General features: G+C 44.5%; 1 protein-coding gene across 2 annotated transcripts in view; it reads left to right on the top strand.

The window, feature by feature from the left end:
• Nucleotides 1–25584, top strand: part of NIM1K (NIM1 serine/threonine protein kinase) — a 320818-nt gene that overhangs the window by 272550 nt on the left and 22684 nt on the right. For both annotated transcript variants that reach the window (XM_069221493.1, XM_069221498.1), the window contains one exon: nt 24275–24543. In XM_069221493.1, coding sequence (XP_069077594.1) covers nt 24275–24543 — 269 coding nt within the window. The remainder of the gene's footprint in view (nt 1–24274; nt 24544–25584) is intronic.

Raw genomic sequence — 25584 nt, forward strand, 5'->3', positions numbered from 1 at the left:
CCTAAAACTTTTTCTCTCTTTTATCTGTCCCTAAATCTTTTTCTATCATGTCTGATGGAGGAACTCCTCTTAATTTGGTCAGTACAGCTTATGACCACATTAACTTTAAGGGCCTAAAAAGTCTCTGCATTGATAGAGGTTTAGTGATAGGAAAGAACCCCTCTAGAGAATTATTGTCTAACATGCTTATTGAAAATGATAAGGCCTTAGCTGGCAGTTCAATTGAGAAGTTAGGAGATAGCTCACACTCTGACTCAGGGGAACCCCCAGTAAAAGTGTTAGAGTGTGCCCTTCCTAATCTGCCCCTTAGCAGACCACCTAACAATGATGGTAGTAATAGAAGCTCCCATCACAGTAGGGATGTTTTTGTTCCTGCAGGCCAGGTTGCTAGGGTGCCAACTGTTAGGGACAGGTCTCCCTCTGTTCATTCTCATCATTCTTCTGTGTCAGAACATTCCCAACCCACCCACCCTGATGACAGGATGTTAGAAAGGGAACTCAATAAGTTGAGAGTGGAAGAGTCCAGACTGAAGCTTAAACAGCAACAGCTGGCTCTAGACAGGGAATCCCTAGACTTAGAAAAAGAGAGACAGAGGTTGGGGTTTGGACCCCATGGTGGCAGCAGCAGTATTCCAGATAGCAATCCTGTGAGAGAACATGGTTCTAGGAATCTGCATAAGATAGTTCCCCCTTACAAGGAGGGGGATGACATTAACAAGTGGTTTGCTGCACTTGAGAGGGCCCGTATGGTACAGGGGGTCCCTCAAAGGCAGTGGGCTGCTATCCTATGGCTATCTTTCAGTGGAAAAGGTAGGGATAGGCTCCTTACTGTGAAGGAAAGTGATGCCAATAATTTTACAGTTTTAAAGAATGCACTCTTAGATGGATTTGGCTTAACCACTGAACAATACAGGATTAAGTTCAGAGAAACCAGAAAAGAGTCTTCACAAGACTGGGTAGACTTTGTTGACCATTCAGTGAAGGCCTTGGAGGGGTGGCTACATGGCAGTAATGTTTCTGACTATGAAAGCCTGTACAATCTAATCTTGAGAGACCATATTCTGAATGACTGTGTGTCTGATTTGTTACACCAATATCTAGTGGACTCAGATCTGACCTCTCCCCAAGAATTGGGAAAGAAGGCAGACAAATGGGTCAGAACAAGAGTGAACAGAAAAGTTCATAAAGGGGGTGACAAGGATGGCAAGAAGAAAGATGGTGAGAAATCTCAGGATAAGCATGGGGATAAGGGTAAAACCAAAGATCCTTCTTCACATCCTAAACACTCTTCAGGGGGTGGGGATAAATCAAATTCTTCCTCTTCTTCACAACCTACACACATTAAAAAGCCTTGGTTCTTTGTGTGTAAAAATAAAGGCCATAGGCCAGGGGATAAGTCCTGTCCAGGTAAACCCCCTGAGCCTACCACCACTAATACATCAAACTCTAGTGCCCCTAGCAGTAGTGGTGATAGTGGTGGGACTGCTGGCAACAGTCAAGCTAAGGGTGTAGTTGGGTTCACTTAAGGGTCCATCATAGAAACTGGGTTAGTCAGTCCCAAGACAGTTTCTGTCACACCTAGTGGCATTGGCCTTGCCACACTGGCTGCTTGTCCCCTTACAATGGATAAGTACAGGCAGACAGTTTCAATAAATGGTGTTGATGCCCAGGCCTACAGGGACACAGGTGCCAGTATCACTTTGGTGACTGAAAACCTAGTGGCTCCTGAACAACACATCATTGGACAACAGTATAAGATTATTGATGTCCATAACTCCACTAAGTTTCTTCCCTTAGCTATAGTTCAGCTTAGTTGGGGTGGAGTTATTGGCCCTAAGAAGGTGGTAGTATCACCTAGCTTACCTGTAGACTGTCTCTTAGGTAATGACCTAGAGACCTCAGGTTGGGCTGAGGTAGAGTTTTATACCCATGCAGCCATGCTGGGTATCCCTGAGGAATTGTTACCTCTCATTTCTACTGAAATGAAAAAGCAAAGGAAAGAAGAAGGCCTGAAAACTCAGGATCCCTCTCCAAAAACAGGTAAAAAGGGTATCACAGTATCCCCTAACCACCCTGCCATTCAGGATACCATTCCTGTGATGGGAGAAACCTCTCCTGGGGTGGCACCTGTTCCAAGGGAATCATCAGCTGGCATAGCTGTACTCCTTGAGGTGGAAGTACCTTTCTGTGGGATAACTAATATTGGTGAGAAAAAAGAGCACCATTTTAGTTAACATGGAGCATCCTTCCAACCCTCCCAGAGAAACATTAGTGCAGAAACCCTGCACTGCCTCACAACACTTAGGACAGCAGCCCTGCCCTAGTATGGAGCTCATAGGACAGCATCCCTGCCCTGCTCCGACTCAAGAGAAACAGCATCCCTGTTCTCACTTACAGCCATATGGACATAGTTTTTGCCCAGCTATGGCTTTACTGAGACAGCATCCCTGTCTGGCATTCTCATCACTAGAAATAGGTCCTTCGTTTGGGGGGGGGGGTTGTGTGAGAAAGTAGCCTCTTTCTAGCCTTGTTACCCCCACTTTTGGCCTGGTTGTGAGTATATGTCAGGGTGTTTTCACTGTCTCACTGGGATCCTGCTAGCCAGGGCCCAGTGCTCATAGTGAAAACCCTATGTTTTCAGTATGTTTGTTATGTGTCACTGGGACCCTGCTAGCCAGGACACCAGTGCTCATAAGTTTGTGGCCTATATGTATGTGTTCCCTGTGTGATGCCTAACTGTCTCACTGAGGCTCTGCTAACCAGAACCTCAGTGGTTATGCTCTCTCTGCTTTCTAAATTGTCACTAACAGGCTAGTGACCAATTTCACCAATTCACATTGGCATACTGGAACACCCATATAATTCCCTAGTATATGGTATTGAGGTACCCAGGGTATTGGGGTTCCAGGAGATCCCTATGGGCTGCAGCATTTCTTTTGCCACCCATAGGGAGCTCTGACAATTCTTACACAGGCCTGCCACTGCAGCCTGAGTGAAATAACGTCCATGTTATTTCACAGCCATTTACCACTGCACTTAAGTAACTTATAAGTCACCTATATGTCTAACCTTCACTTGGTGAAGGTTGGGTGCAAAGTTACTTAGTGTGTGGGCACCCTGGCACTAGCCAGGGTGCCCCCACATTGTTCAGGGCAAATTCCCCGGACTTTGTGAGTGCGGGGACACCACTACACGCGTGCACTATACATAAGTCACTACCTATGTATAGCGTCACAATGGTAACTCCGAACATGGCCATGTAACATGTCTAAGATCATGGAATTGTCACCCCAATGCCATTCTGGCATTGGGGAGACAATTCCATGATCCCCCGAGTCTCTAGCACAGACCCGGGTACTGCCAAACTACCTTTCCCGGGGTTTCACTGCAGCTACTGCTGCTGCCAACCCCTCAGACAGGTTTCTGCCCTCCTGGGGTCCAGCCAGGCCTGGCCCAGGAAGGCAGAACATAGGACTTCCTCAGAGAGAGGGTGTTACACCCTCTCCCTTTGGAAAAAGGTGTCAGGGCTGGGGAGGAGTAGCCTCCCCCAGCCTCTGGAAATGCTTTGATGAGCACAGATGGTGCCCATCTCTGCATAAGCCAGTCTACACAGGTTAAGAGATCCCCCAGCCCTGCTCTGGCGCAAAACTGGACAAAGGAAAGGGGAGTGACCACTCCCCTGACTTGCACCTCCCAGGGGAGGTGCCCAGAGCTCCTCCAGCGTGCCCCAGACCTCTGCCATCTTGGATTCAGAGGTGTGCTGGCACACTGGACTGCTCTGAGTGGCCAGGGCCAGCAGGTGACGTCAGAGACTCTTTCTGATAGGCTCGTACCTGTGTTACTAGCCTATCCTCCTTCCTAGGTAGCCAAACCTCCTTTTCTGGCTATTTAGGGTCTCTGATTTGGGGAATTCTTCAGATACCGAATGCAAGAGCCCACCAGAGTTCCTCTGCATCTCTCTTCTCCTTCTGCCAAAGGATCGACCGCTGACTGCTCAGGACGCCTGCAAAACCGCAACAAAGTAGCAAAGACGACTACAGCAACCTTGTATCGTTTCATCCTGCCGGCTTTCTAGACTGTTTCCAGGTGGTGCATGCTCTGGGGGTAGCCTGCCTCCTTTCTGCACCAGGAGCTCTGAAGAAATCTCCTGTGGGTCGACGGAATCTTCCCCCTGCAACCGCAGGCAACAAAAGGCTGCATCACCGGTCCTTTGGGTCCCCTCTCAGCACGACAAGCGTGGTCTCTGGAACTCAGCAACTCTGTCCAAGTGACTCCCACAGTCCAGTGACTCTTCAGTCCAAGTTTGGTGGAGGTAAGTCCTTGCCTCCCCACGCTAGACTGCATTGCTGGGTACCGCGTGATTTCCAGCTGCTCTGGGTCCTGTGCACTCTTCCAGGATTTCCTTCGTGCACAGCCAAGCCTGGGTCCCCGACACTCTAACCTGCAGTGCACAACCTTCTGAGTTGTCCTCCGGCGTCGTGGGACTCCCTTTTGTGTCTTCGGGTGGACTCCGGTTCACTCCTCTTCCAAGTGCCTGTTCCCGTACTTCTGCGGGTGCTGCCTGCTTCTGTGAGGGCTCCCTGACTTGCTGGGCGCCCCCTCTGTCTCGTCATCCAAGTGGCGACATCCTGGTCCCTCCTGGGCCACAGCAGCATCCAAAAACCCTAACCGCGACCCTTGCAGCTAGAGGGAACACCTCTGCAAGCTTCTTCACGACGTGGGACAACCATCCTCCAAAGGGGAAGTTTCTAGCCCTCTTCTTTCTTGCAGAATCCACAGCTTCTACCATCCGTGGCAGCTCCTTTGCACCCTCAGTTGGCATTTCCTGGGCATCTGCCCACTCTCGACATTGTCGCGACTCTTGGACTTGGTCCCCTTGTTCCACAGGTACTCAGGTCTGGAAATCCACTTTGGTTGCTTTGCTGGTGTTGGTCTTCCTTGCAGAAACCCCCTATCACGACTTCTGTGCTCTCTGGGGGTTATAGGTGCACTTTACACCTACTTTTCAGGGTCTTGGGGTGGGCTATTTTAATAACCCTCAATGTTTTCTTACAGTCCCACCGACCCTCTACAAGCTCACATAGGTTTGGGGTCCATTCGTGGTTCGCATTCTACTTTTGGAGTATATGGTTTGTGTTGCCCCATACCTATGTGCACCTATTGCAATCTATTGTAACTTTACACTGCTTGCATTACTTCCTTTTGCTGTTACTGCATATTTTTGGTATTGTGTACATATATCTTGTGTATATTTGGCATCCTCATACTGAGGGTACTCACTGAGATACTTTTGGCATATTGTCATAAAAATAAAGTACCTTTATTTTTAGTATATCTGTGTATTGTATTTTCTTATGATATTGTGCATATGACACCAGTGGTATAGTAGGAGCTTTGCATGTCTCCTAGTTCAGCCTAAGCTGCTCTGATATAGCTACCTTCTATCAGCCTAAGCTGCTAGAAACACCTCTTCTACACTAATAAGGGATAACTGGACCTGGTACAGAGTGTAAGTACCCCTTGGTACCCACTACAAGCCAGGCCAGCCTCCTACACTAGTGCTTTTACTAAGTCTTTCAAGGCCATAACCTCTACCTTGAGCTTCCGCAATCGCCTCTAATCGTTTTGCTAAATCTCTGGCTGCTCCAGAATGATCGATGTCTAAATGTTATTAGAACATTGGAATGTTGCGAGAGAATGGACTACTCCGGGCTTCTAATAGTTGATTAAAGCCTGAGCCTGGAGCATCAGCATTCCAATGTTCTTTGTTCACAGCAGTAGCTGTGAACAAAGGCCTCACGGAGCCTGAGGGGATTATTTATTAGAACAGTCTGCCCTCTGGTGGCGGAATGTTCAAATATACTTATATCTCTTCATAGCTGGGCCATACCTGTAATTAAAGTCCTGCTCCTTTGTTAAAGGCCCTCACCAAACGCTGAAGCAGGCCTTTAATGGCCGGCATAGCCTGCTATGGAGGGTTCTAAGGATATAGTAAAAGAGTAGAATCTCTCACCGCAGAAGAAGGTGATTGATTAAAGTCATGGTCTAAGACAGATACCTGGAAAAAGTAAAGTTGAGTACCATTTAATGTATTTACATGAAGAGTAGGCAGGGGGTGGCGAACTGAATATTTCTGAGTGTTAGTCAACCTTTCTTTGGGGCGATGGTGAAGAGACAGTGCAGAGTAGTGACTTGACAGGCATAGCAGTCTTATGTTTATATATATTTGATAAGGCATGTGTCAGGAAGGAGTCCTGAGGCATTTGGACAGAAAGCAGTCTTTCACTGTGAATGGTCCTATTTAACATTAGAACGATAGAGCCTAAGTAATGTGTCTAGCCCTAACAGAAGTCAAGCAGCATCTGTATATAAGTATAGGCGCAAATGAAAGAGCTCTATAAGAACATGAAGAATTCCCCACTTGTGGTGCTTGACTTGAGAGTCTCTGGGCACGGTTCACAAAACGTTTTTCTCTTAGCCGGTGTGTCTTATCAGTGGTATAGTAGGGTCTGACTTGTGAATTTCCAGGTGTACAATATGCTTGCTAAAGGAGAAAAACTTTATATATTATGCCAACACGTCATTCAACTTCCACCTCTCAAATGAGACTGCAAGTCAAGAAACATTAACAGTAGAGTGTTATCACTCCCTGCATTTTGGGATCTGAGGCATTCAGACCTCCATTTTGAGACCCCGCGTGGGAAACCTGCAACACCAGATTGGATATCATTTAAAAATTATCTAGCATACACTGAATGCCATGCTGCTTTCAGGTGCTCGGGGGAAGGGAATTCAAAAGAGTGACAGGAAGATGTGGTGAAGGACTGTAGAAATTCTTTTGGCTAGATTTCAGAGACAAATCAGATGTACAATGAGAATATGAAAATGGAGCTTTTACAGTTTTATGCCTTCCTTTTCCTTCTGCTCTGTACCCCCCTCCTTCCCACGCAAACACTCACACATACATTACTGAAGATTGGATGTTTTGTTATATGCTATACCCGCGCCCTTTTGTTCTCAGCTCAAAGTATACCACACATCCAACTCGTATTTTCATCAAACCTACATCAAACAATGTTTCTTCGTGGGGAGAATTAAGATGATATTCTTGCTGATGGTTTATCAGACATTAAAACAATATTCATTCAGTGTACAACAAAAATAATAGACATTCACAAAATGCAATTGTAATTCATAGGTTTATAGTCCATATTGTTCCAGTTTTATAAGATTGAGCATTTTGTTTGGAAGTAGATTTGAGCAGATTTATTGTCCATCCATCTCCTTTAAAATATACAGTAACAAATTTGTTGCTCCTATTCAGTTCCAAAAGAATACATCCAGCCAACACGTTTCATGATTAATTTTTTCGCTGCTAGGTCTTTTCCCCCAGGTGCTAAGCCTGTTTTTTTGGCTATTTGGGGTGGTTTGCGCTTAGTCCTCCATAACTTTTTGTTCACATAATCACAAACCACATAACATCACATATCCACGCCAAATTTGCATCATAGGAAGTTTAAAGGTACCCAGGGTTTGTGGATTTCTCTGGAGAGAACCGAGATATTAGCTAAAATGTAGCTAAATTTGTTTTTTTGTGAAAAATGCAAAAAAGGTGCAGCCGACAAGTGTCTTTTTCCCCCGCAAATGACATCAATGAAAGGTTTGCAGTGCTAAAATCACCATATTCCCAGCTTTCAGGGACAGGCCGACTTGTTTCAGAAAAACACATTTTCTAACACAGTTTTGGTATTTTACCGGGAGATAGCCCATATTTCCTATTTTTTGTGCTTTCAACCTCCTTCCAGTTTGTGATTGAAACAGGTGTGAAACCCATGGTGGATCCCAGACAGGTATACATTTCTGAAACCAAGACAAAATTATGAATTCAGCAAGGGGTCATTTATGTAGATCCCTCAAGGTTTTCCCAAAGAAACCAGGTGTTGAAATAAAAGAATATTGAAAATCAGTAGGTAGAAACAGGTATTTGTGACAACGTTTTCATTTGTGACTTCGCAACACAATGGCCAATTAACATAAGCAATATACCATTACATCCTCAGACCCTTCTGATTGTAGGGATGTGTAGGGCTTGTGGGTTTTCCAAAAACTCGAGGTACCTAGAGCCAATAACTGAGCTGCACCTTGCAATGGTTTTTCATTGTGTACTGAGCATAGAGCAGTTCATATGGTAACATTTAAATAGTGAAAAATAGGTATCAAGGAAACCTATGTATTTCCGAAATGGGCGCAAGATATGGAGTTTAGAAGCAGGAGTTATTTACACATGTCTTAATTTGTGAGTACTCATGTGAATCACAGGGTATTTCTCAAAATTACTTCTTCCTTACACATTTTCTTACATTTGGAAGGTGCAAATGCAGAGAAATACAACGGGTAATAACATTTGTTCTACTAATCTGTGTTCACCTAAGTCTCCCAATAAAAATAGTAGCTCATTTGTGTGGGTAGGCCTACTGCCTGCGACAGGGTACGGCCCAAAAAGCAACATGGCTACCTCCAATTTGTCCACGCAAAACGGACCGGTTTTTTGCAAAGATGCAAAGTGTGGTTTTTAGGCCTTAGCTCAGCTGGCACATAGGGAAACCTAGCAAACCCTGGACATTATCGAAAACTAGACACCTAGAGGGATCCAGGATGGGGTGACTTGGATGGCTCTCACCAGGTTGCTTTACTCAGAATCACTTGCAAACCTCAAACTTTGACTAAAAATGCATTTTCCTCACTTTTATTTGATGGAAAGTTCTGGAATCTGCGCAGATCTGTAAACTTCCAAGCATTCTCCTAAGTCTCCCAATAAAAATGGTGCCTCACATGTGTGGGTAGCCCTATTGCCCGCAACAGGAAATAGCCCAAAATCCAACATAGATACATCAAATCTTTCTCACAAAACTGACCCTTCTTTTGCAAAGTGGTAAGTTGTGGTTTGTGGGCCCTAACTCAGCTGGCACCTAGGGAAACTTAGCAAACCTGTACAGTTTTGAAAACTAGACACCTAGGAAAATCCAGGATGGGGTGGCTTGTGTGGCTCTCACGAGGTTGCTTTACCGAGAATCCCTTGCAAAGCTCAGACTTTGACTAACAAACACATTTCCCTCACATTTATGTGATGGAAAGTACTGGAATCTGCCTAGAGCCACAAACTTCCTTCCACCCAGCATTCTCCTAAGTCTTCGGATAAATGGTACTGTGCTGAATCAAGCATCGGAGGTGCGGCACAGATGTACCCCGGGGGTATCATCGGGTCTGGACATGTTGACTCGGAAATAGAAGATACAGTGGTAGCCAATGAGGAGACAACAAACGCGGAAGCAGGAAGGGTTTTAAATCCACGAAGACCTCACCAGAGTGAGCAACATGTTCTCCAGTAGAAGACAGCAAAGGCGGGCGAAAACGGCAGAAAAGCAGAGCAGAGGAGACAACGCCGGAACGAAGACAACAAAGTCTTCAGGGGCTAAACAACACTTGTGACGCTCTGTGGGGACGTGCAGGAGGCGAGGCGGAGTGAGCAGACCGGCCACGCTCTGGGAAGAGCGTGGCCCAGTCAGGTACGGTCCTAAGGCAGGACGGGTACCGGGAATAACGGGAACGTGGGGAGGAGGATTGGGGAGAACGGATTAAGCACTATATGAATGCTTCCATAATATAGTAATTTTCCGTATTACCGTTTAGTTCAGTATTGGTTGTGTTTTGTTGTTAGTATCCTTCACACTATCTCACGGGCACCAAGAAACTGAAAGACCGACTAATTTGTAAAGTGGCAGAAACGGAAAGGATAATAAGTATAGAGGAGAGAAAGAAAATAAAAACAAGAGAGAAAACCAGGGAAATAGGAAAGAACAGCATACAACTCCTGAACCCAGGAAGAAAGAAAAGAAGCAGAGAGAGAGAGAGAGAGGAAAGAAACCGGAAGGAAACAATAACACAGAAAGGAAAAGGGAAAGATTAAGCCAGCAAGAATAGAAGAGAAAACCCAAAGAGGGAAAGAAAGGGACAGACCAGACAAAACGGAGAGAAAGAGAAAACATATCAGTAGTAATACATACCTTCTAAACCACCATTTATGTATTATTCTTTCCTTCCATGCGCCTTCTGAGTCACCACCTGGGGAAAGAAGAACAAAGAGGGTGAAGACCGTACGAGAACAAAGAGAAGAAAAGAAAGAGAAAGAGAGAAGAAAAGAAGAAGAAAGGAATTGTAGAACGAGGAAAAAACTGTTACCTACTTATGTCAGACTAATAAACATCATACACCACAGTATTGCCTGTGATCCTCCATTACTCTGACCCTGTCACAGGCACCTTACTTTTTGCAGCGTGGGCAGCTGAGGTTTTTGGGTCCTAGCTCAACTGGCACTAAGGGAAATCTAGCAAACCTGTAGGGGAATCCAGGATGGGGTAACTTTCATGGATTCCATGAGGTTTTTATACCCACAATGCCCTACAAACCTCAAACCTTGCCTGAAATCACACATTTTCCTTAATTTCTGTGATGGATACATTCGGAATCTGCAGGAATCCCCAAAATTCCTGCCACCCGTCATTGCCCCACTTGTGCCGATAAAAATGCTGTGCCACTTGTGTGGCTGTGCCTAGTGCCTTTGACAGGAACTTATCAAACAAAGGGCAATAGGAGCCCTTACGTGGTGACTCCTATTGAGATTGGTTGGACTTGTTCGTTGGCAATAGGCCCAACCACACAAGTGATGCAGCATTTTTATCGGCAGAAGTTGGGCAATGCTGCTTGGTAGGAATTTTGTGGATTATTCCAAATTCCAGACATTTCTCTCATTGAAATGCGAGGGAAGATGTGTGTTTTAAGTTAACATTTGAGGTTTGTGGGGCATTGTGGATAAGGCAGTGGTGTGGGGTAGTTGCGAAGCACCCTACCCTGGACCCCCCCCAGATGTTTAGTTTCAGAACTGTCTGGGTCTAGTAGGTTTTTTCATGTGGCAGCCAACCCAAAACCCAAAAGTTCAGCTGTTCACCACTGTAAGTGGGATGATACTGGGAGTTAGCCAAACTCACATGGCCCATTTGTAAAAACAACTCCCAAAAGAATCAGATATCCTCTTGCTTTCAATTGGGATGAGATAATTCAGTCTGCAGCGGAGCCGGAAGACTGTTTACCCATTTTTGAAGGATGGGGACATGCCATGTCCACGTTGAGAAGCCCCCACCCTTACAAAAAAAATAATCCCTGCTGTTGTCTAGTGGGCTTTCTGCCCCGCGGGGTGGGGGGTAGGGGGTTGGGAGGGAGAAGGTCTGTTTCACTTTTTTGGGGTGGGGAAATGGCCATGCCCATGTTGGACAGCCCCCACCCCTATTAATACATTCAAAGTAATCTCTGGTGTCAAGTGGGCTTTCTGCCGCCCCCTGGGGTGGGTGGCAGATGGGGAAATTGCCCCCATCTGCCCCCTGGTGTTGCAGAAGAAAGACTGTTTCCCTTTTTATGGGGTGGCATAGCCATGCCCATGGTGGGGAGCCCCTACCCCTACAAATAAGAAAAAAAGGAATCCTTGTTGTCTAGAAGGTTTGTGCCTCCTTGAGGGCAGATCAGCATAAAATTATAGCCAGTCCGCTCCTGGGGATGGGGGAGGAAGGAGGGGTGGCAGAAAATGGCCATAATAATGCTCCCATAATGGAGAGCGACCCGTTCCCAAAGGGTCAATCCCCAACATGTTATATAAAAATCCTTGGTGTCTAGTGGCTTTCTGCCCGGCCTTAAAATAGGGCCAATCTGCCCCTAGGAGAGGCAGAAAACTGCCAAAATAATGCCCGTAATGGGGAGCGACCCTTTCACAAGGGGGAGCTCCCCGATATATATTTTTGAAAATCCCTGGTATCTTGTGGTATTCTGCCTAATCTTATCCTCCCACCCCCCTTACAAGAACAGATTGGCCTAAAAATAAGGGCAATATGCCCCAGTGTGGGTCAGAAAATGGCCAAAATGCAAATGCCAAATGGCAGTTATGGCGAGCTGCCCTTTCCTAAGCAATCCACTTGTGAAAGGTACCATTGGAAAGGGTACCCCCCATTCCAATGATACCTCACCTGTGTGCGTCTGTGCTCTGGGGGCAGAGCTATGCCCGTGACCAATGAAGCAATGTAAGTGAAATGAGGCGATCAGCTCATTTCACTTATCATGTAATGACTGCGACTCACCATGTGCGCACCATGTATGCACCTAAGCCAGACAGAACCCATCCATTCTAGTCAGGGCAAGGGAGTTACACGTCCAAAATAACCCCTGCTCCCCCCTTGGTAACTTTGCACAAGCAGTCAGGCCTAACCCGGAGGTAATGTGTAAAGCGTTTGCACAACACACACAACACACGTGACGCAATATGACCACAAACTATACACAACACTGAGCTATGTAAAAATAAACTGCATTGCACAAAACATAATTAGACCAAACATTACATGTCAGTAATACCCTGCTACCTTAGCAGTTGTCAGAACGTTACACCAGTTACTAATACTCTGCAAGAATAAGCAGTTGTCACATTAGAACACATAAGTACTCAAGATTTGGCAACGTAAGCAGTAGTCAGGAATCACAATAAAGAAATATATGTACTTGTCATAAGCACATCATAAATATCCATAAAAGGAACATAGGAGAACATATCCCAAGTCATAAAATACATATCAGCATGTCATGCCTATAAAAGGACCAGCACATATATATGTATTACACCAAAAAGCAGGTAGATCAACATATCAAACCCCCTACCCCCCCAATTGTCCACTTAGGAATGAGATGAACGAATATGCCCAAAAAATACCTAGATTATAGTGGAGGACACTCCTTATGTCTGAAAAAGATCAATAGGTGGGCCCCCCAGCGCTCCTATGTGCAAAACGGGGCCCATAAGTGATCCTGGAGGGAGGGGGCGGTCCGCGATCTGTGGTGGGTATAACGGGCCCCTCCCGGCCTATGATTTCCAGGCCCCCCCCCGGGCCTCCTCTGGCCCTTCGACAAGGGGGGTCACCACAATGCCCAAAAACTAGCCCAGCGGGGAGCCTCCGATGAGGCTTCCACGCCGCCCGCCCTTCAAGGTCTGAGTATCGGACCTCTCCTGGGGCCCATGTCTTCTGGGGGCCTCCCCTTGGGCCTCAACCAGCCCTCCAACAAAAGTGGGGGCCAAACTAGACCCAAACGACACATGGGGCCTGGTGGGGCAGGGGAGCCTCCAATGAGTCCTCCTTCCCCCCGCCCGGCTCAGAGCCAAACAGAGAGCTGGTCTGGCACACAGCAGCGTGCAGGCACCAAAGCAGATGCCTGCTTGTGCCCCGGGAGTGCTCCTGGGAGCATGCTCGCCCTGGGAGCACAGGAGGAGCACGCTTGCTCCTTTTCTTTCTGTTTGTGGTGCCCCGTGGGCACCGGGGACAGCGTGGCTCCGGCATGCTTTGAAAATGAAGCCGGGCTGTGGCAGTGAATCCCTCTGAGCAGTGGTGCGCTTCTTAGAAGCACAGGGGGGCCTTCCTCAAGCCCGGGTCGCGGCTGTGAATTCGGCAGCAAGAGAGCGCTTTTCAAAGCGCTAGGGCATTTTTATTAGCCCGGGTTGCGGGGGTGATCATGGCATCAGAAAAGCGCTTTCAAGCGCAGAAGGTACATACAAGTGCCTGGGTTGCGGCGGTGATCTCTGGCACGGCAATGCGCTTGGAAATGCAAAGGGGCATACAGTAGCGCTCTCCAAGCGCTGAGATGTCGCAACAGCACTCCTCGTGCTGGGGAAGGTTACAGGGGTCAGGGGCCATAGCACCCTGCCTCTAGAGACAAAAGGGAGAGTAGCTCAGTGCTAGCAGGCCTCAACAACAGGCCAACACAAGGGATGCAGATGGTGGCAGTTCCTCCTAGTGACCAGGCAGGTCACAGGTCAGCTCAGGAGCAGCAGTCCAAGGTGGGTCCTGATGAGTCCATTCCGCAGTGTCCTGTGTCCAGTTTCTAGTAAATCTCTGGAGTCCCAAGAATGTCTAAATTGTGGGGGAAATTCCCCTGTACTTATACTCAGTTTACAGTGTGTTTTTCAACAGGAGGGGAGAGAAGGTTCCAGCCAGTTACAACTTATCCTGGGAGTGCCCCCTCTCTCCTGCAGCACAGGCTCCAAACATCAGTTGGGGGTAAACGCCCCTATTGTGTGAGGCCAGGGCACAGCCTTTACAAATGCAGGTGTGCCCCGCCTCTCCTTTCTCTCAGCCCAGGAAAAGGGCCAGGTCCAACAGCTTCCTTAGTGCTCTAAGAAAAATGTTTGTCAAACAACAGTCCTTAGGATCAGCGGAATAACTGTTAATCCTTCCAAGTGTCACATAACAGGAAGCCATCTCCATCGGTGCTGTCTAATGATTGGTATAATACTAGTTCTTAAGCTTGTTGTTGTACTTTAGCGGACCTGTGATGAAGGGATTCATTTATCCACTCCAACAACCAAAACATTTTTAAAAACAACTTTACCTAACCGTTCATCTTAATGGAGTTGGATCTTCAATAAATCTTCTCATATCTACAGCCAAACAAAAATGTATACTCATACATACCACCGCATGCATCTCTTTAGTTGTCAGAGAACACCAGGGATCCTATTTACAAGCACTTTGACCCTGATTACGAGTATTAGTGCTATTTAGTGCACCTGATAAAAAACAATACCATGGGGTACATTATTTATCTGGTATAATAAATAGCACCTATTACAAGTTTATGGTGTTTAACACACTAAAACCCACATAATACTGTAAATGCAGTGTGCCTTTCCTCTGTTAAATTTCAGCATGTTTGACCTGCTGAAATTTAACGAGCCTTGCTGTATTTAATGCATCTGGTAATTATTGGGCATGTTAAATATCTTTTAACTTGTAATTCAAACCTGCGCGTTAACAAGGGTTTAGGCAAAGTTCGACAGACCACATCATAATAAGGCACATTGCATCGGGTTTGCTTTGCTTTTCTTAACTCAAACCTAATGCAAAGTTTTTTGGTGGGATTTACAATCCAGCATGACTAGCGATGTTGAATTGTTGTTGAATTGTAGCTGCCTTGCGATACTTCATGTCAATGGGTGGTGCATGGGTATTCCCATGCAACCACCTGTAGGTTTTGACGCAGATACCGATCTTCAAAGATATTCTAGACGGGGATTTGGGTCAAAATCCTACGTCGTCTTGAGGCAGATGTAGCAATGAGAATTGTTTTCATTTTCCCTTGTTTTTCCCACTTTACATGTGTGCGGCATTGTACAGCACGCATACAAAGTGGGAAGCACCTTAAAGCATAGTTTGCTTACTGGAAGGAATGCCTCCAGTCGCAAAACATATGCTTCCCACAATGCAGACATCTTGCACTATGGGACAAGGGTGTCTGCAACTTTACGTCTATCCATCAGTTTCTGATTTGGAAGTCATTAATTATTCAAAGTGAAATACTATCCCAGCAGGGGCTGCATTTTGTCTACAGAACAACATTGGAACCCTTGTCACTTTATTTCTGTGCACAGGGATGCAGAGTTGCACATATGCTTACTCTGAGCGTGGTTCAGTCACCTCAGCAGAGGTTAGCCTTTGCCTGCTTGTACATCCAAGGTTAACTTGACTCAGCTACTGCAAATATGAACATTATGCACTGAAAAGAAAAGGAGTCGAAAATAGCACCAATTACTCACTCTGAAATGCTGTACACAAAGGTGCCCTAATAATATGTATAAAGATCTGCCGTTGAAGTCTTGTAAAAGGATATGAAGAGAAAACATATGTTCAAAGTGGCTTACAAACGCTTTCATAAAGTATTTACTGAGCTAGCAAGCTATATGGTGTGCTGGCTTCTGGACTGTATGTGCTTTTTATATTTAATTTGAGATGATATGTTGGAAGGTATTTAAAGGGCAGGTTAGCTTATGTTTTTAACGTAGGGTGTCAATTTTCCTTAATGTTATTGTTGCAAAGTGGGTTATTAGTAGTGGTAAATATGAACCTACCCCTAGCAATAAAGCCACTAACCAAATATAGGTTCAGTAAAGGTCTCAGCAAATGAGCCCCTTGCTCAACCCTTGGTAGCTGTAACCGAGCAGACAGACCTAACTAGTAAATAGACACCAAAATGACAAAAATCCAATGTAGAGAAACAGATATGAATTTTTAAAGAATAAACATTTTCTAGTTCTTAAAAACACAAAGTGCCAACTTTCTCCAAACGTCTCCAAAACTTCAGGAGGTGTTTCCTGAAGTCCTCCTTCCAGGTTCAAAGGGTCCAAAACACAAATCCAAGGGTATGGAATTTCCTTGATGGTCCTTGGAAAGTTGGACCACAATTCCCACAATGCACTTGGTCAAATCCTTAAAAGTCCACTACATGGACTCCAGGCTGGGGACTCTTGCTGGATTTGATGCAGTTGAAGCTCTGTTAACCTGTAGCTGCATGGAGTCCACCCCTGAGTCCTTCTTGAAGCAAGGCCCCGTCCCCAGGGCGGTAGTACCAGATTGTGCAACAGGTGCTGTAAACATTGAAGTGCTGGCCAAGGGTGAAGATCCAGATTCCAGCAGGGCAGTCCTTCTTCCTCTTGTAGTTTCAGGCAGCAGATCTGAGAGGCTATGCACCTCTCACATATTCATTCCCAGCTCCTGGGCATGAGGCCAATAGAATGTAGGGTGACACCCGGATGCGTGTCCACTTCCTCCAAAGTGTGGCATATTCCTGTCCCAGAAAGCACCATTCTTCCAAAATCCATGATGGCTGAAATTTCAGCAGAGCAGTCAAAGCTGATTAAACCAACCGTCAATGTTGTTTACTTCCATAGCTCTCCTCCTAACATCTTCGAATTCCTTCTTTAAGGCTGGTATCTGGCTGAGGGGTACAGAAGGTGGGGATTAGGTGAACTGGCATTCCCTGTCTGTCCTGCTCTTCTTTGAGGCTGTATGTTTTATTACCCTTCCCCCTGCTCTGGCATTCCTGTGTAGCCCCAGAACTGCCCTTCACTAGGTAGCCTCTCCCCTGGACAGCCACTTATCACTTAATCAAGCAACTCTGCTAATCCTGTTAGCACTGACCAATCAGAGGGAATCTTCCGAAGGCTGGACTTTGGCTCACAAAACGAAAAGCCTTGTAACGTCTTTTCTGTACAAGTTATGATAAATTCACCAATGCCAAATTGTTGTATTTATCAAAACAAATCTTTTAAGCCTTGAATGACTTGTCTACGCTTTTCCCTCCTATATTTACAATAAAATATAATATTGCAGTTTGAGCCTATGGAGCCCAGTACCTACAATGAGGGGAAAAATGAAATGAGCAGTTTTTTCCCCTCACCACGGTTTATAATATATCTTTTATAGGGACCCTGCTTATAGTTGCATGACCTACCACCCCTGGGCCAACCAGGGGAGACCCTAGGGATACCTAATATTTGAGAATAAGGTAGATTACCACTTTTTAAAGTGCCCTCTGCACCAAAGACGAATTGGGACACCATTCCCATTTAAATGCAGTCTGCAGAGTGAAGCTGCATTTAAAAACAAGCATTTTCAATGCAACGGGTCTCGCATTTGCTTGATTTAGAGCTATTAGCGGTGTAAAGAAAAAAAACGCAGCGCGATAGCACTATGTAAAATGCAGCGCGATGGCGCTGCGTGGAAAATAAACAGATAAAGTAGTCTGGACCCCAGGCTGAAAACATCGAGCCTCGTATGTTTCTAGTAGTTTACTGCTGCTGTGTAGGTGGGCTAAACACCGGAAAATGCATGACGTATGCATGCCTTTCACAAATGAAAGCAAGCGGATTTTAAAAGGAAATCCCTCGAACCAATGTAAGTGACTGACATGACATGGGCGTGGTTTGAAGCCCAAAGAGAGATTACTGAATGGACTGAGCGCTTTGCGCTCGCCCATAAAGAAAACTCCCAGCAATGCTCACATGTAAAGGGTAGCAATTCTGCTGGGCCTCTACTTCCATGCCCTCCTATGTACTAGGGTTTTATAGGTAGTTGGCACCCCCTTGCTAGACAGTGTACAGTATTATCTCTGGTCACGCTCTGGCCTTTAAAGCAGCCGGGTGTTGTGGTTTCAGTCAAGTCTCTTTCCCAGCATGGTGGGGAGAAATGCTGCTAGGGCTGCAGGGAAGCTGTTGGTGAACCGGAGGCCCCAGGACCCTCAGGCACGACAGGGAAAGCTGTCACACTGGTCACGGATGTGGCAGAAACTGTAAGTTTGGGTGCACTTTCAGAATTGCGACAAAGGGAAGTGTCGTGCAGGGCGTGGGGGCTGCGGGCATGGGCAAAACAGGGCGTTATGTGAGACAGCCCTACCCTGGGCCCACCATCCCTGCTAAACTGTTGGTTGTTGAGGCAAATGTGTGGTGCCCCAGAGGAGGCTCTCAGACAAGAAGGTGTCCTCCCAGGGAATGGCGGACCAGGGCACACCATGCTTTTAAAGCGCATGTCCATAGAGTGAGCTCCGTACCAAACTGCCAGCTCTGCAGCCGGGATGCAAGCCGCCTCTTACCGCAGAGCTGTCTCCAGAGACGTGCAGGGACGAGTGGTTAGTCCCACAGCTGCCAGGATGGCAAGGTGATTTGCAGAACGAGGTGCAGATCTTGGTTGATGTGGGCTTCAGGTGGCGAGGTCTTTATTGTCTCCAGCCCCGGCTCCAGACTATTAGTGGGTGGTAATCAGCCCCCTTGTGTGGGCTCTTGTGACTACCCTTTGAAGTGTAAGTGTGAGCCCTTCCCAACCTCCTCCCCAGGAAGAACCATCTGTATGCAAATTAATGCTGATGCAGTTGAGTATCCTGTGTTGTTGGTGTTGATGGGAATGCACAAGTGTAGATGTCACCTTGCCCTTTCTGGACATGTATTGGAGACAGGCTGTAGGCACACGGGCATTGGGGGCTGAGAAATGCCCACTTTCTATAAGTGGCATTTCTAGAACAATAATAATAAATCCGACCTCACCTGTAAAGAGGATTCATCAATACCATTCCAATTATACTGAACATGATGCAGCTACTCCTCTCTGATCAGGAATTACAGCTTAAAAGTATTTTAAATAATTCCCATTGCTGGCCCAAGAGAGGGGCAGGCCTCACAGTAATGAAAACAACGTTGGCAGTTTTTCATTACAAAGACATGTAAAACTCAGAGGTACCTGTCCTGCTTTTACTTACATGGCTCCCTGCCCTATGGGCTACCCAGGGCTTACCTTAGGGGTGACTTATATGCAAGAAAAGGGGAGTTTAAGGCTTGGCAAGAGGTTTTGAATGCCAAGTCGAGGTGGCAGCGAGACTGCACACACAGGCTCTGCAGTGGCAGGCCTGAGACACATTTACGGGGGCTACTTCAGTGGATGGCACAATCAGTGATGCTGGCCCAGTAGTTGCATTTAATTTACAGGCCCTGGGTATATGGTATACCACTTTACAAGGGACTTACATGAAATTAAATATGACAATTGTGGATACACCAGTGTCACCATGTTTAGGGGAGAAGCACATGCACTTTAACACTGGTTAGTAGTAGTTAAGTGCTCACAGTCCTATGGTCAGCAAAAAGATACAGCAACAAAACACGAGGTAGAAGGCAGAAAGTCTGGGGTAAGACCACAGTAAGGATGCCAGGTCTAACACTCAGGCACTACGTTTTATGTTTGTTCAAGCACTCTACAAGAGTGTTTTTCACTCATCTTTCTTGTATACTTCTCCGCCAACCATGTTCCTCCCTGTCCATCCCACCCACTGATCCTCCGTTGTCCATGTCCTTACCCCAACCCCTCCCTCCCGCTCTCTGTTGTTCGTTTGCTTACCCTCATCCCCTCCCGACCACCAACCTCTGTCCCCTTGATTGCCACCGGCCCCTCCTTCCCACCGTCTGTTCTCTATGTGCTTACCTCTTCCTTCACGCCCTCGGTTGTCCATGTGCTTCACCAGCCAAGTCCTTGCCTCCCTCTCTCCATGTTGCGTTCCACCCTCCTGTGCTACCTCCATCCATACCTCCAAGTTCTCACAGTCCATTCTACCTCCTGACCTCCCTTCGTGTTACTTCAGGAGAACAATAGAAAAAGCACTGTCATAAACTTTGTTTGTATTCCCTCCACCATCATCGTTGTCTTCGGTGTTGCTTTCCTCCTGCCCTCTCCCTCCATGTTGCCTCGCGGAGCAATAAAAAAGCACTGTGACTTGGCCAGTGCTGTCTGGGTCATAGCTCTTTTTTAAATGTCTACTAGCCATGCTACTCAGCAGAATGGCTGTACAGCATGGTTGCAAAATATTGACAGAGCCAGTAGCTCTTGTACGCAAGACCTATTGACTTTGCTAATGCATGTTTAACCATGTGTCATTGATGAAGCAATGTATTTCTTTTTGTGAGCTGGGTTAGTGGAGCAAGAGAACCAGTCCTCTGACAGTCTTTAGCTCAGGCTCTAAATGGCTGTAGCTTTCTTTGGGGCTCAAGTTTCAGAGGGGCACAAAGCACCCTATTTATAACAGCCTTTTTCTAATACCTTCAGAGCTTTCCATCACTTCCTTGTGAGTCGCAAGCTGCTGGAAATGCCCCCTTGACTGGTGATTTGTGAGGCCACTTGCATAGTCCAGTGCTTAGCCACTTTGCTCAGGACTTGCTTTACTAGTGCTATGACTTTGTTTAACCTTAAATGTCCCTTTATATTTCTAAACACAACACACACACATGAGATATATATATATATAGATATATAGATATATCTATATATATATATTTACACATAGGGGCAAATTTAAGAAAAGTGTAGCAGCACGCAGTGCAGCGCTACTTTTCTTGTGTCTCTTAGTGCCCCCGTAACGCCACTGTGTGTGCGCCATATTTAAAATACGGCGCGCCATGGCGGTAGTTAGGGGACTAGCGTCAGAATTTTTTATGCTAATCCTGCAAAGCACCCAGAGGCCCGTTTTAAGCATGGGAAGCCTCCTTTTAACGCCTGCTCTGAGCAGGCGTTAAAAGTGCCTGAAAAAATTGTACGAGGAAATCTCGTAGATTTTTTTTGCGCCATTTTTTGTCCACCCTAACGTGGAACGCCGCCTTTGCATACATTATGCCTGGCGGAGGCATAATGTAGCACAAAGGGTTACAAAGTGGCACTATTCACGCATTGTACCACTTTGTAAAAATGGCGCAGCATTTTTGGCCTTCTTAGGCCAAATTAGCGTAAAAAAATTACACTAATGTGATGTGGCGTTCGAATGGCGCTAGGGGCTCTTTAATATGCCCCATAGTGTAGTGGCATTCCTAGGAGACTGGTGGCAGGTCCTTGGAATAATGTTGCTGTGTCATTACGCAAACAATAGAATGTCGAGGGAATGTGACTGTGACGCTACTTGCAGAATATTGGAAATGGCAGCAGGCTACCAGTGTATATTAAAGGAGAACATGCAACGTATAGCATGCCCTTTTCCTCCCATTTTATCACAATGTATACCTTAGAGATTCTCAGTTATCCTCTTCACTATGGAAGCATATTAAAACACTTTCTAAAACTGTAGTGAAGTGCAAGGGAAAACATACTGAATGAATTAATAAAATACTTTAGACGTTAAATATTTTTATTATTTTTGATTTAATTAAATAAATATCCTTTCTATACGTAAGCGAACCTATCTATTTTAATATTGCAATTTATATTGGATCAAGTACCCTCAAATGTACAAGCCATCGAGGAGTGCCTTGACTGTAAATATTCTCATTACATACATTTGGAAAGCTTAAATGTAATACTATCCACTCACACCTGCATTTATGGAAGAAGAGGAACATCAGGAATTAAATATGTCAATTCTAGAAGCAAAATCACTCAAATACTTTATGATGAGCGTTAGCTATAACCTGTAATGGCAGAGAAGATTTAAAATCATACACAATACAATACTGTTGATAGACAGCATCTTTGCATTTTGAAAGTATCTTACAGAAATGTAATACTTTAGAATGTATACACCTTTTAAAAAACAATGTCTTCTAAAATCATATTCAATTCAACAGAATATACCACAAAAACATATAGCAGAAATATAATACAGCCCCCTTATACAGTGTACAATATCACTATAAAAATACAGTATATATATGCATCAGCTTTCTCTAAAATTACAAAAACAAAAAAAAATCGGAATTACCTTAATGTATCCTGCAATACTATATTTAGTTGAGAATAAGGTGGCTAGTGCTTCACTTCGAGTCATAACTTGATTTTTCCTAACAACTGAGTGAAAAGTTTTTTTTCCTTTCATTCAGGAAATAGTAGATGAGTTTTGCTGCATTTAACTCTCAATTCATATATACAACAGGTGTTACTTGAACAAATTCTGCAACAGAGACCAGGTGTTGTCGTTATCGGATCCATTCCTGTACGGATTTGGAGAATTGAAACAAATAGATACTTTCATCATCTAAATTTTTAAGGATATGCATCACAGAGTTTATAGTGGACAGATAGTTTCGGTCTCTAACCTAACTGCATTCTCTGACCCTCTTGCTGAAAAGTAGGCCCAGGCCGAACTTTGAATCCACAAGCAGAATTGGAGAACTTTGGTGACTCATCGTTGCTCTTGTAACAAAGAGTTCCCAACAAATTCCGCCAGTCGCAGTTCGAGCAATGTGATTACAACGGGAACAACGCAAGGCTTCAAAATGCGAGATGGTGAGGGAGATTTGGCATCTCCTAGTGAGATTTTCATTCATCAGGATGACTTTCTGAGAGATTCGATAAACACAGGTGGTCGTGAGCTGTTATAGTCAGAGGGCTGCTTCCCTAGTAGATATTGTATTCAAGGGTTAGCAAAATCAGCTCAAAAATCACATGTTGCCGTTTGTGTTGATTTTTCAGTGCAGTATGTGTTATTGATGCTGAAATCAGAGCGTGAGCAGCGTGACATGCATTTTCCACCCATTGTCAGAGGTCCATGGGATCGTGCAGAGTTTTTATGTAACTCTGTAGAGTTCCATTGAGTGAAATTCCACAAACTCCACCTGTGCCTACTGAGAAGTCTTTTGAATTTAGCCATCAAAAAATATATCTCTATATTAATAATATCCTCTCCTAGTTCGGAGTTAGTAATAGAATTTAGAACAAGGTGAGAAGGTTAATTAGAACTATTCAGTACACCCCTTAATATCTTTACTGATGTTTAGCCTTACTCTTTATTAAAGAAAAAAGTAACCTTGAGGCATGAGATTGTGCTAACAAATCCCAAGAGTACAGGTCCAGCTGAGAGCCTGAATCAGTGAATTAGCCGGGATATTAAAACTTTTCTTTAAACGCTGACTTTCTAAATAATTTGAATCAACGCTTTGATCAAGAGACAACACTTCAAACCCATAAAAATCTTTTGGAGTTAATTTACCTTAGCTTGCCTTCCTTAATGATTCAGCTGACAGGCCACTAAAGCAGAAATCAAATATTTTGAGGGCATTAACTGTGGACAATAACAATGATTTTAGTACTTCCAAATGTGTGTCCCATTTCACGTTGTGTGCAGAGTTAAGAAAGACATAAATAATTATATATGTTGACCCATTCTAGTGGAACATTATTAAGAGACCAAACACATTTCTTCATTTGATTAGAAAATATCAACTTCTTAGTCTTCTCACCATTTACCATCAGCCTATTAGAATCACAACATTCATCATGTTGCCTGGATGTGCTGAGAAAAGTCATTTATTACAATAAAAAAAATGCTTATACCTTTATTAATTAAATACCTGATTACATCTGCACCCACTGTGGTTTGTATCCAGGAATTGTAAGATCACAACATTACAACATTGTCTCAATATTTGAAGTGCATCCTGCTGAAGAGTTTCAGCTTGACACCTTCTACTAGGCCACATTTAGATATATATATTTTTTCACTGAAAAAATAAATAAAGGTTAAAGTGACATTATAGCTACATAAGGTAATAAGATTTTAGTTTACATTAAAATACCCTAGAAATTCAAAGAAAATACAAAATGTTAAAGTGACGTTATAGTTAGGTGTTTATATACTACAAAAACTAATGTTTAAAAACCAAACACTGAAATTCACCAGTTATAGTTTACTGAGGTAACTATAACTTGCACCCCCGCCATGCACTACTTGTGACCGTACATATTGTGTCACATTATTTTTTTTTTTTTTTAAAACAACCCTGCTAATAACAGTAACGCCACCTGTAGAGTCAACTTTTGCAATGTGGTTAAGTCCATTCCCTGTTTGTAACAAGTGAATCATAATGTGTTTATTTTTTATTTTTTAGAGAAAGTAGCAATTAAAATACTGGACAAGACAAAGTTGGACACAAAGACTCAACGGCTGCTGTCTCGTGAAATTTCTAGCATGGAGAAACTGCATCATCCAAATGTCATTAGACTCTATGAAGTTGTTGAGACACTCTCCAAACTGCACCTCGTGATGGAATATGCGGCTGGCGGGGAGCTCTTTGCCAAAATTAGCACCGATGGAAAGCTATCAGAAGCAGAAAGTAAACTTATCTTCTCACAGATTGTGTCTGCTGTCAAACACATGGTATGTTTTTGTGCAGTCAATGGGTGTTAACATCGTTGGGGAAATGCTTAGTCACCTAGTTGCAGAATCAATGTTGAAGCACTGATTTCAATAACACAGACAGCAAAATTGCTTTATAGTCGGGACTAAAGATAAAAGTATTCATGAACCAGAGTTGTGTGCGCTACCCTCTTCTGTAGCACCTCTCACCCTCAGTTATCTGTGTAAATACTGACACTTTTCTCTGCTCCTGGCCACTAGCCTAGAGTAACCCTTGTGGTAGAGAAAATGAAATACATTTAAAAAATGAGCTAGGGTTGCTTTCCTCTCAGGGTACCTCTGTCCTCTCAGTCTACTCCTACTCTCTCTCTCTCTTAAAAGAGTAGGATTCCTCTATAAGACCAGAATTGCATTTCCCTTGATGGTCTTAAGAGAGCTGTATTTCCCGTGACTGCCCGAGTAGTCCCACCTTAACACAAGCTTCCTCCTTCTGAAGAACTCAAAATGGCTGTTGGTTAGTAAGATGGATTGCCTTACCTGTTTAGTTCTCTACTTTACAACAGCACTTTCCCTCATAGGGTGAAAGGTTTGCATCTTTTTGTACCACATGGACATGCCTGAAGACATTATACTTTTTTCTTACATTTCTTTGTTCTTATTTGCACTATTACTTCTGTCGCCTAGAGTGAGTGCCATATTTTCCTGTGGTTAATCTACCTCAGAACAAAGCTTAAGCACATTACATTGTATTTATCATGTTTCTGTCTTTGCTACTAAAATGTTGGTAATTATATCCTAAATTCTATATCTTCTACCTACTCTGAGTGAATATGGTAGGTTTCTGTGAACTACCATCTTGAAAAGGTAACCAACCGATCATGCAGATATATATATACATATGTTGGTGTGTTACAGACATGCTACGTGGTATAATGCACCAGATATGCATGATTCTTGAGATTACAGTGAATGTGTTGTGACCTCCTGACAGGAACCATGGATACTTTATGTGCATTTACAATTGAACATTACTTAATGGATCTTAAAATTCGACCTGCTTTA

Source organism: Pleurodeles waltl, chromosome 1_1 (genome assembly GCF_031143425.1).
Source record: "Pleurodeles waltl isolate 20211129_DDA chromosome 1_1, aPleWal1.hap1.20221129, whole genome shotgun sequence".
NCBI classification, from domain to species: domain Eukaryota; kingdom Metazoa; phylum Chordata; class Amphibia; order Caudata; family Salamandridae; genus Pleurodeles; species Pleurodeles waltl.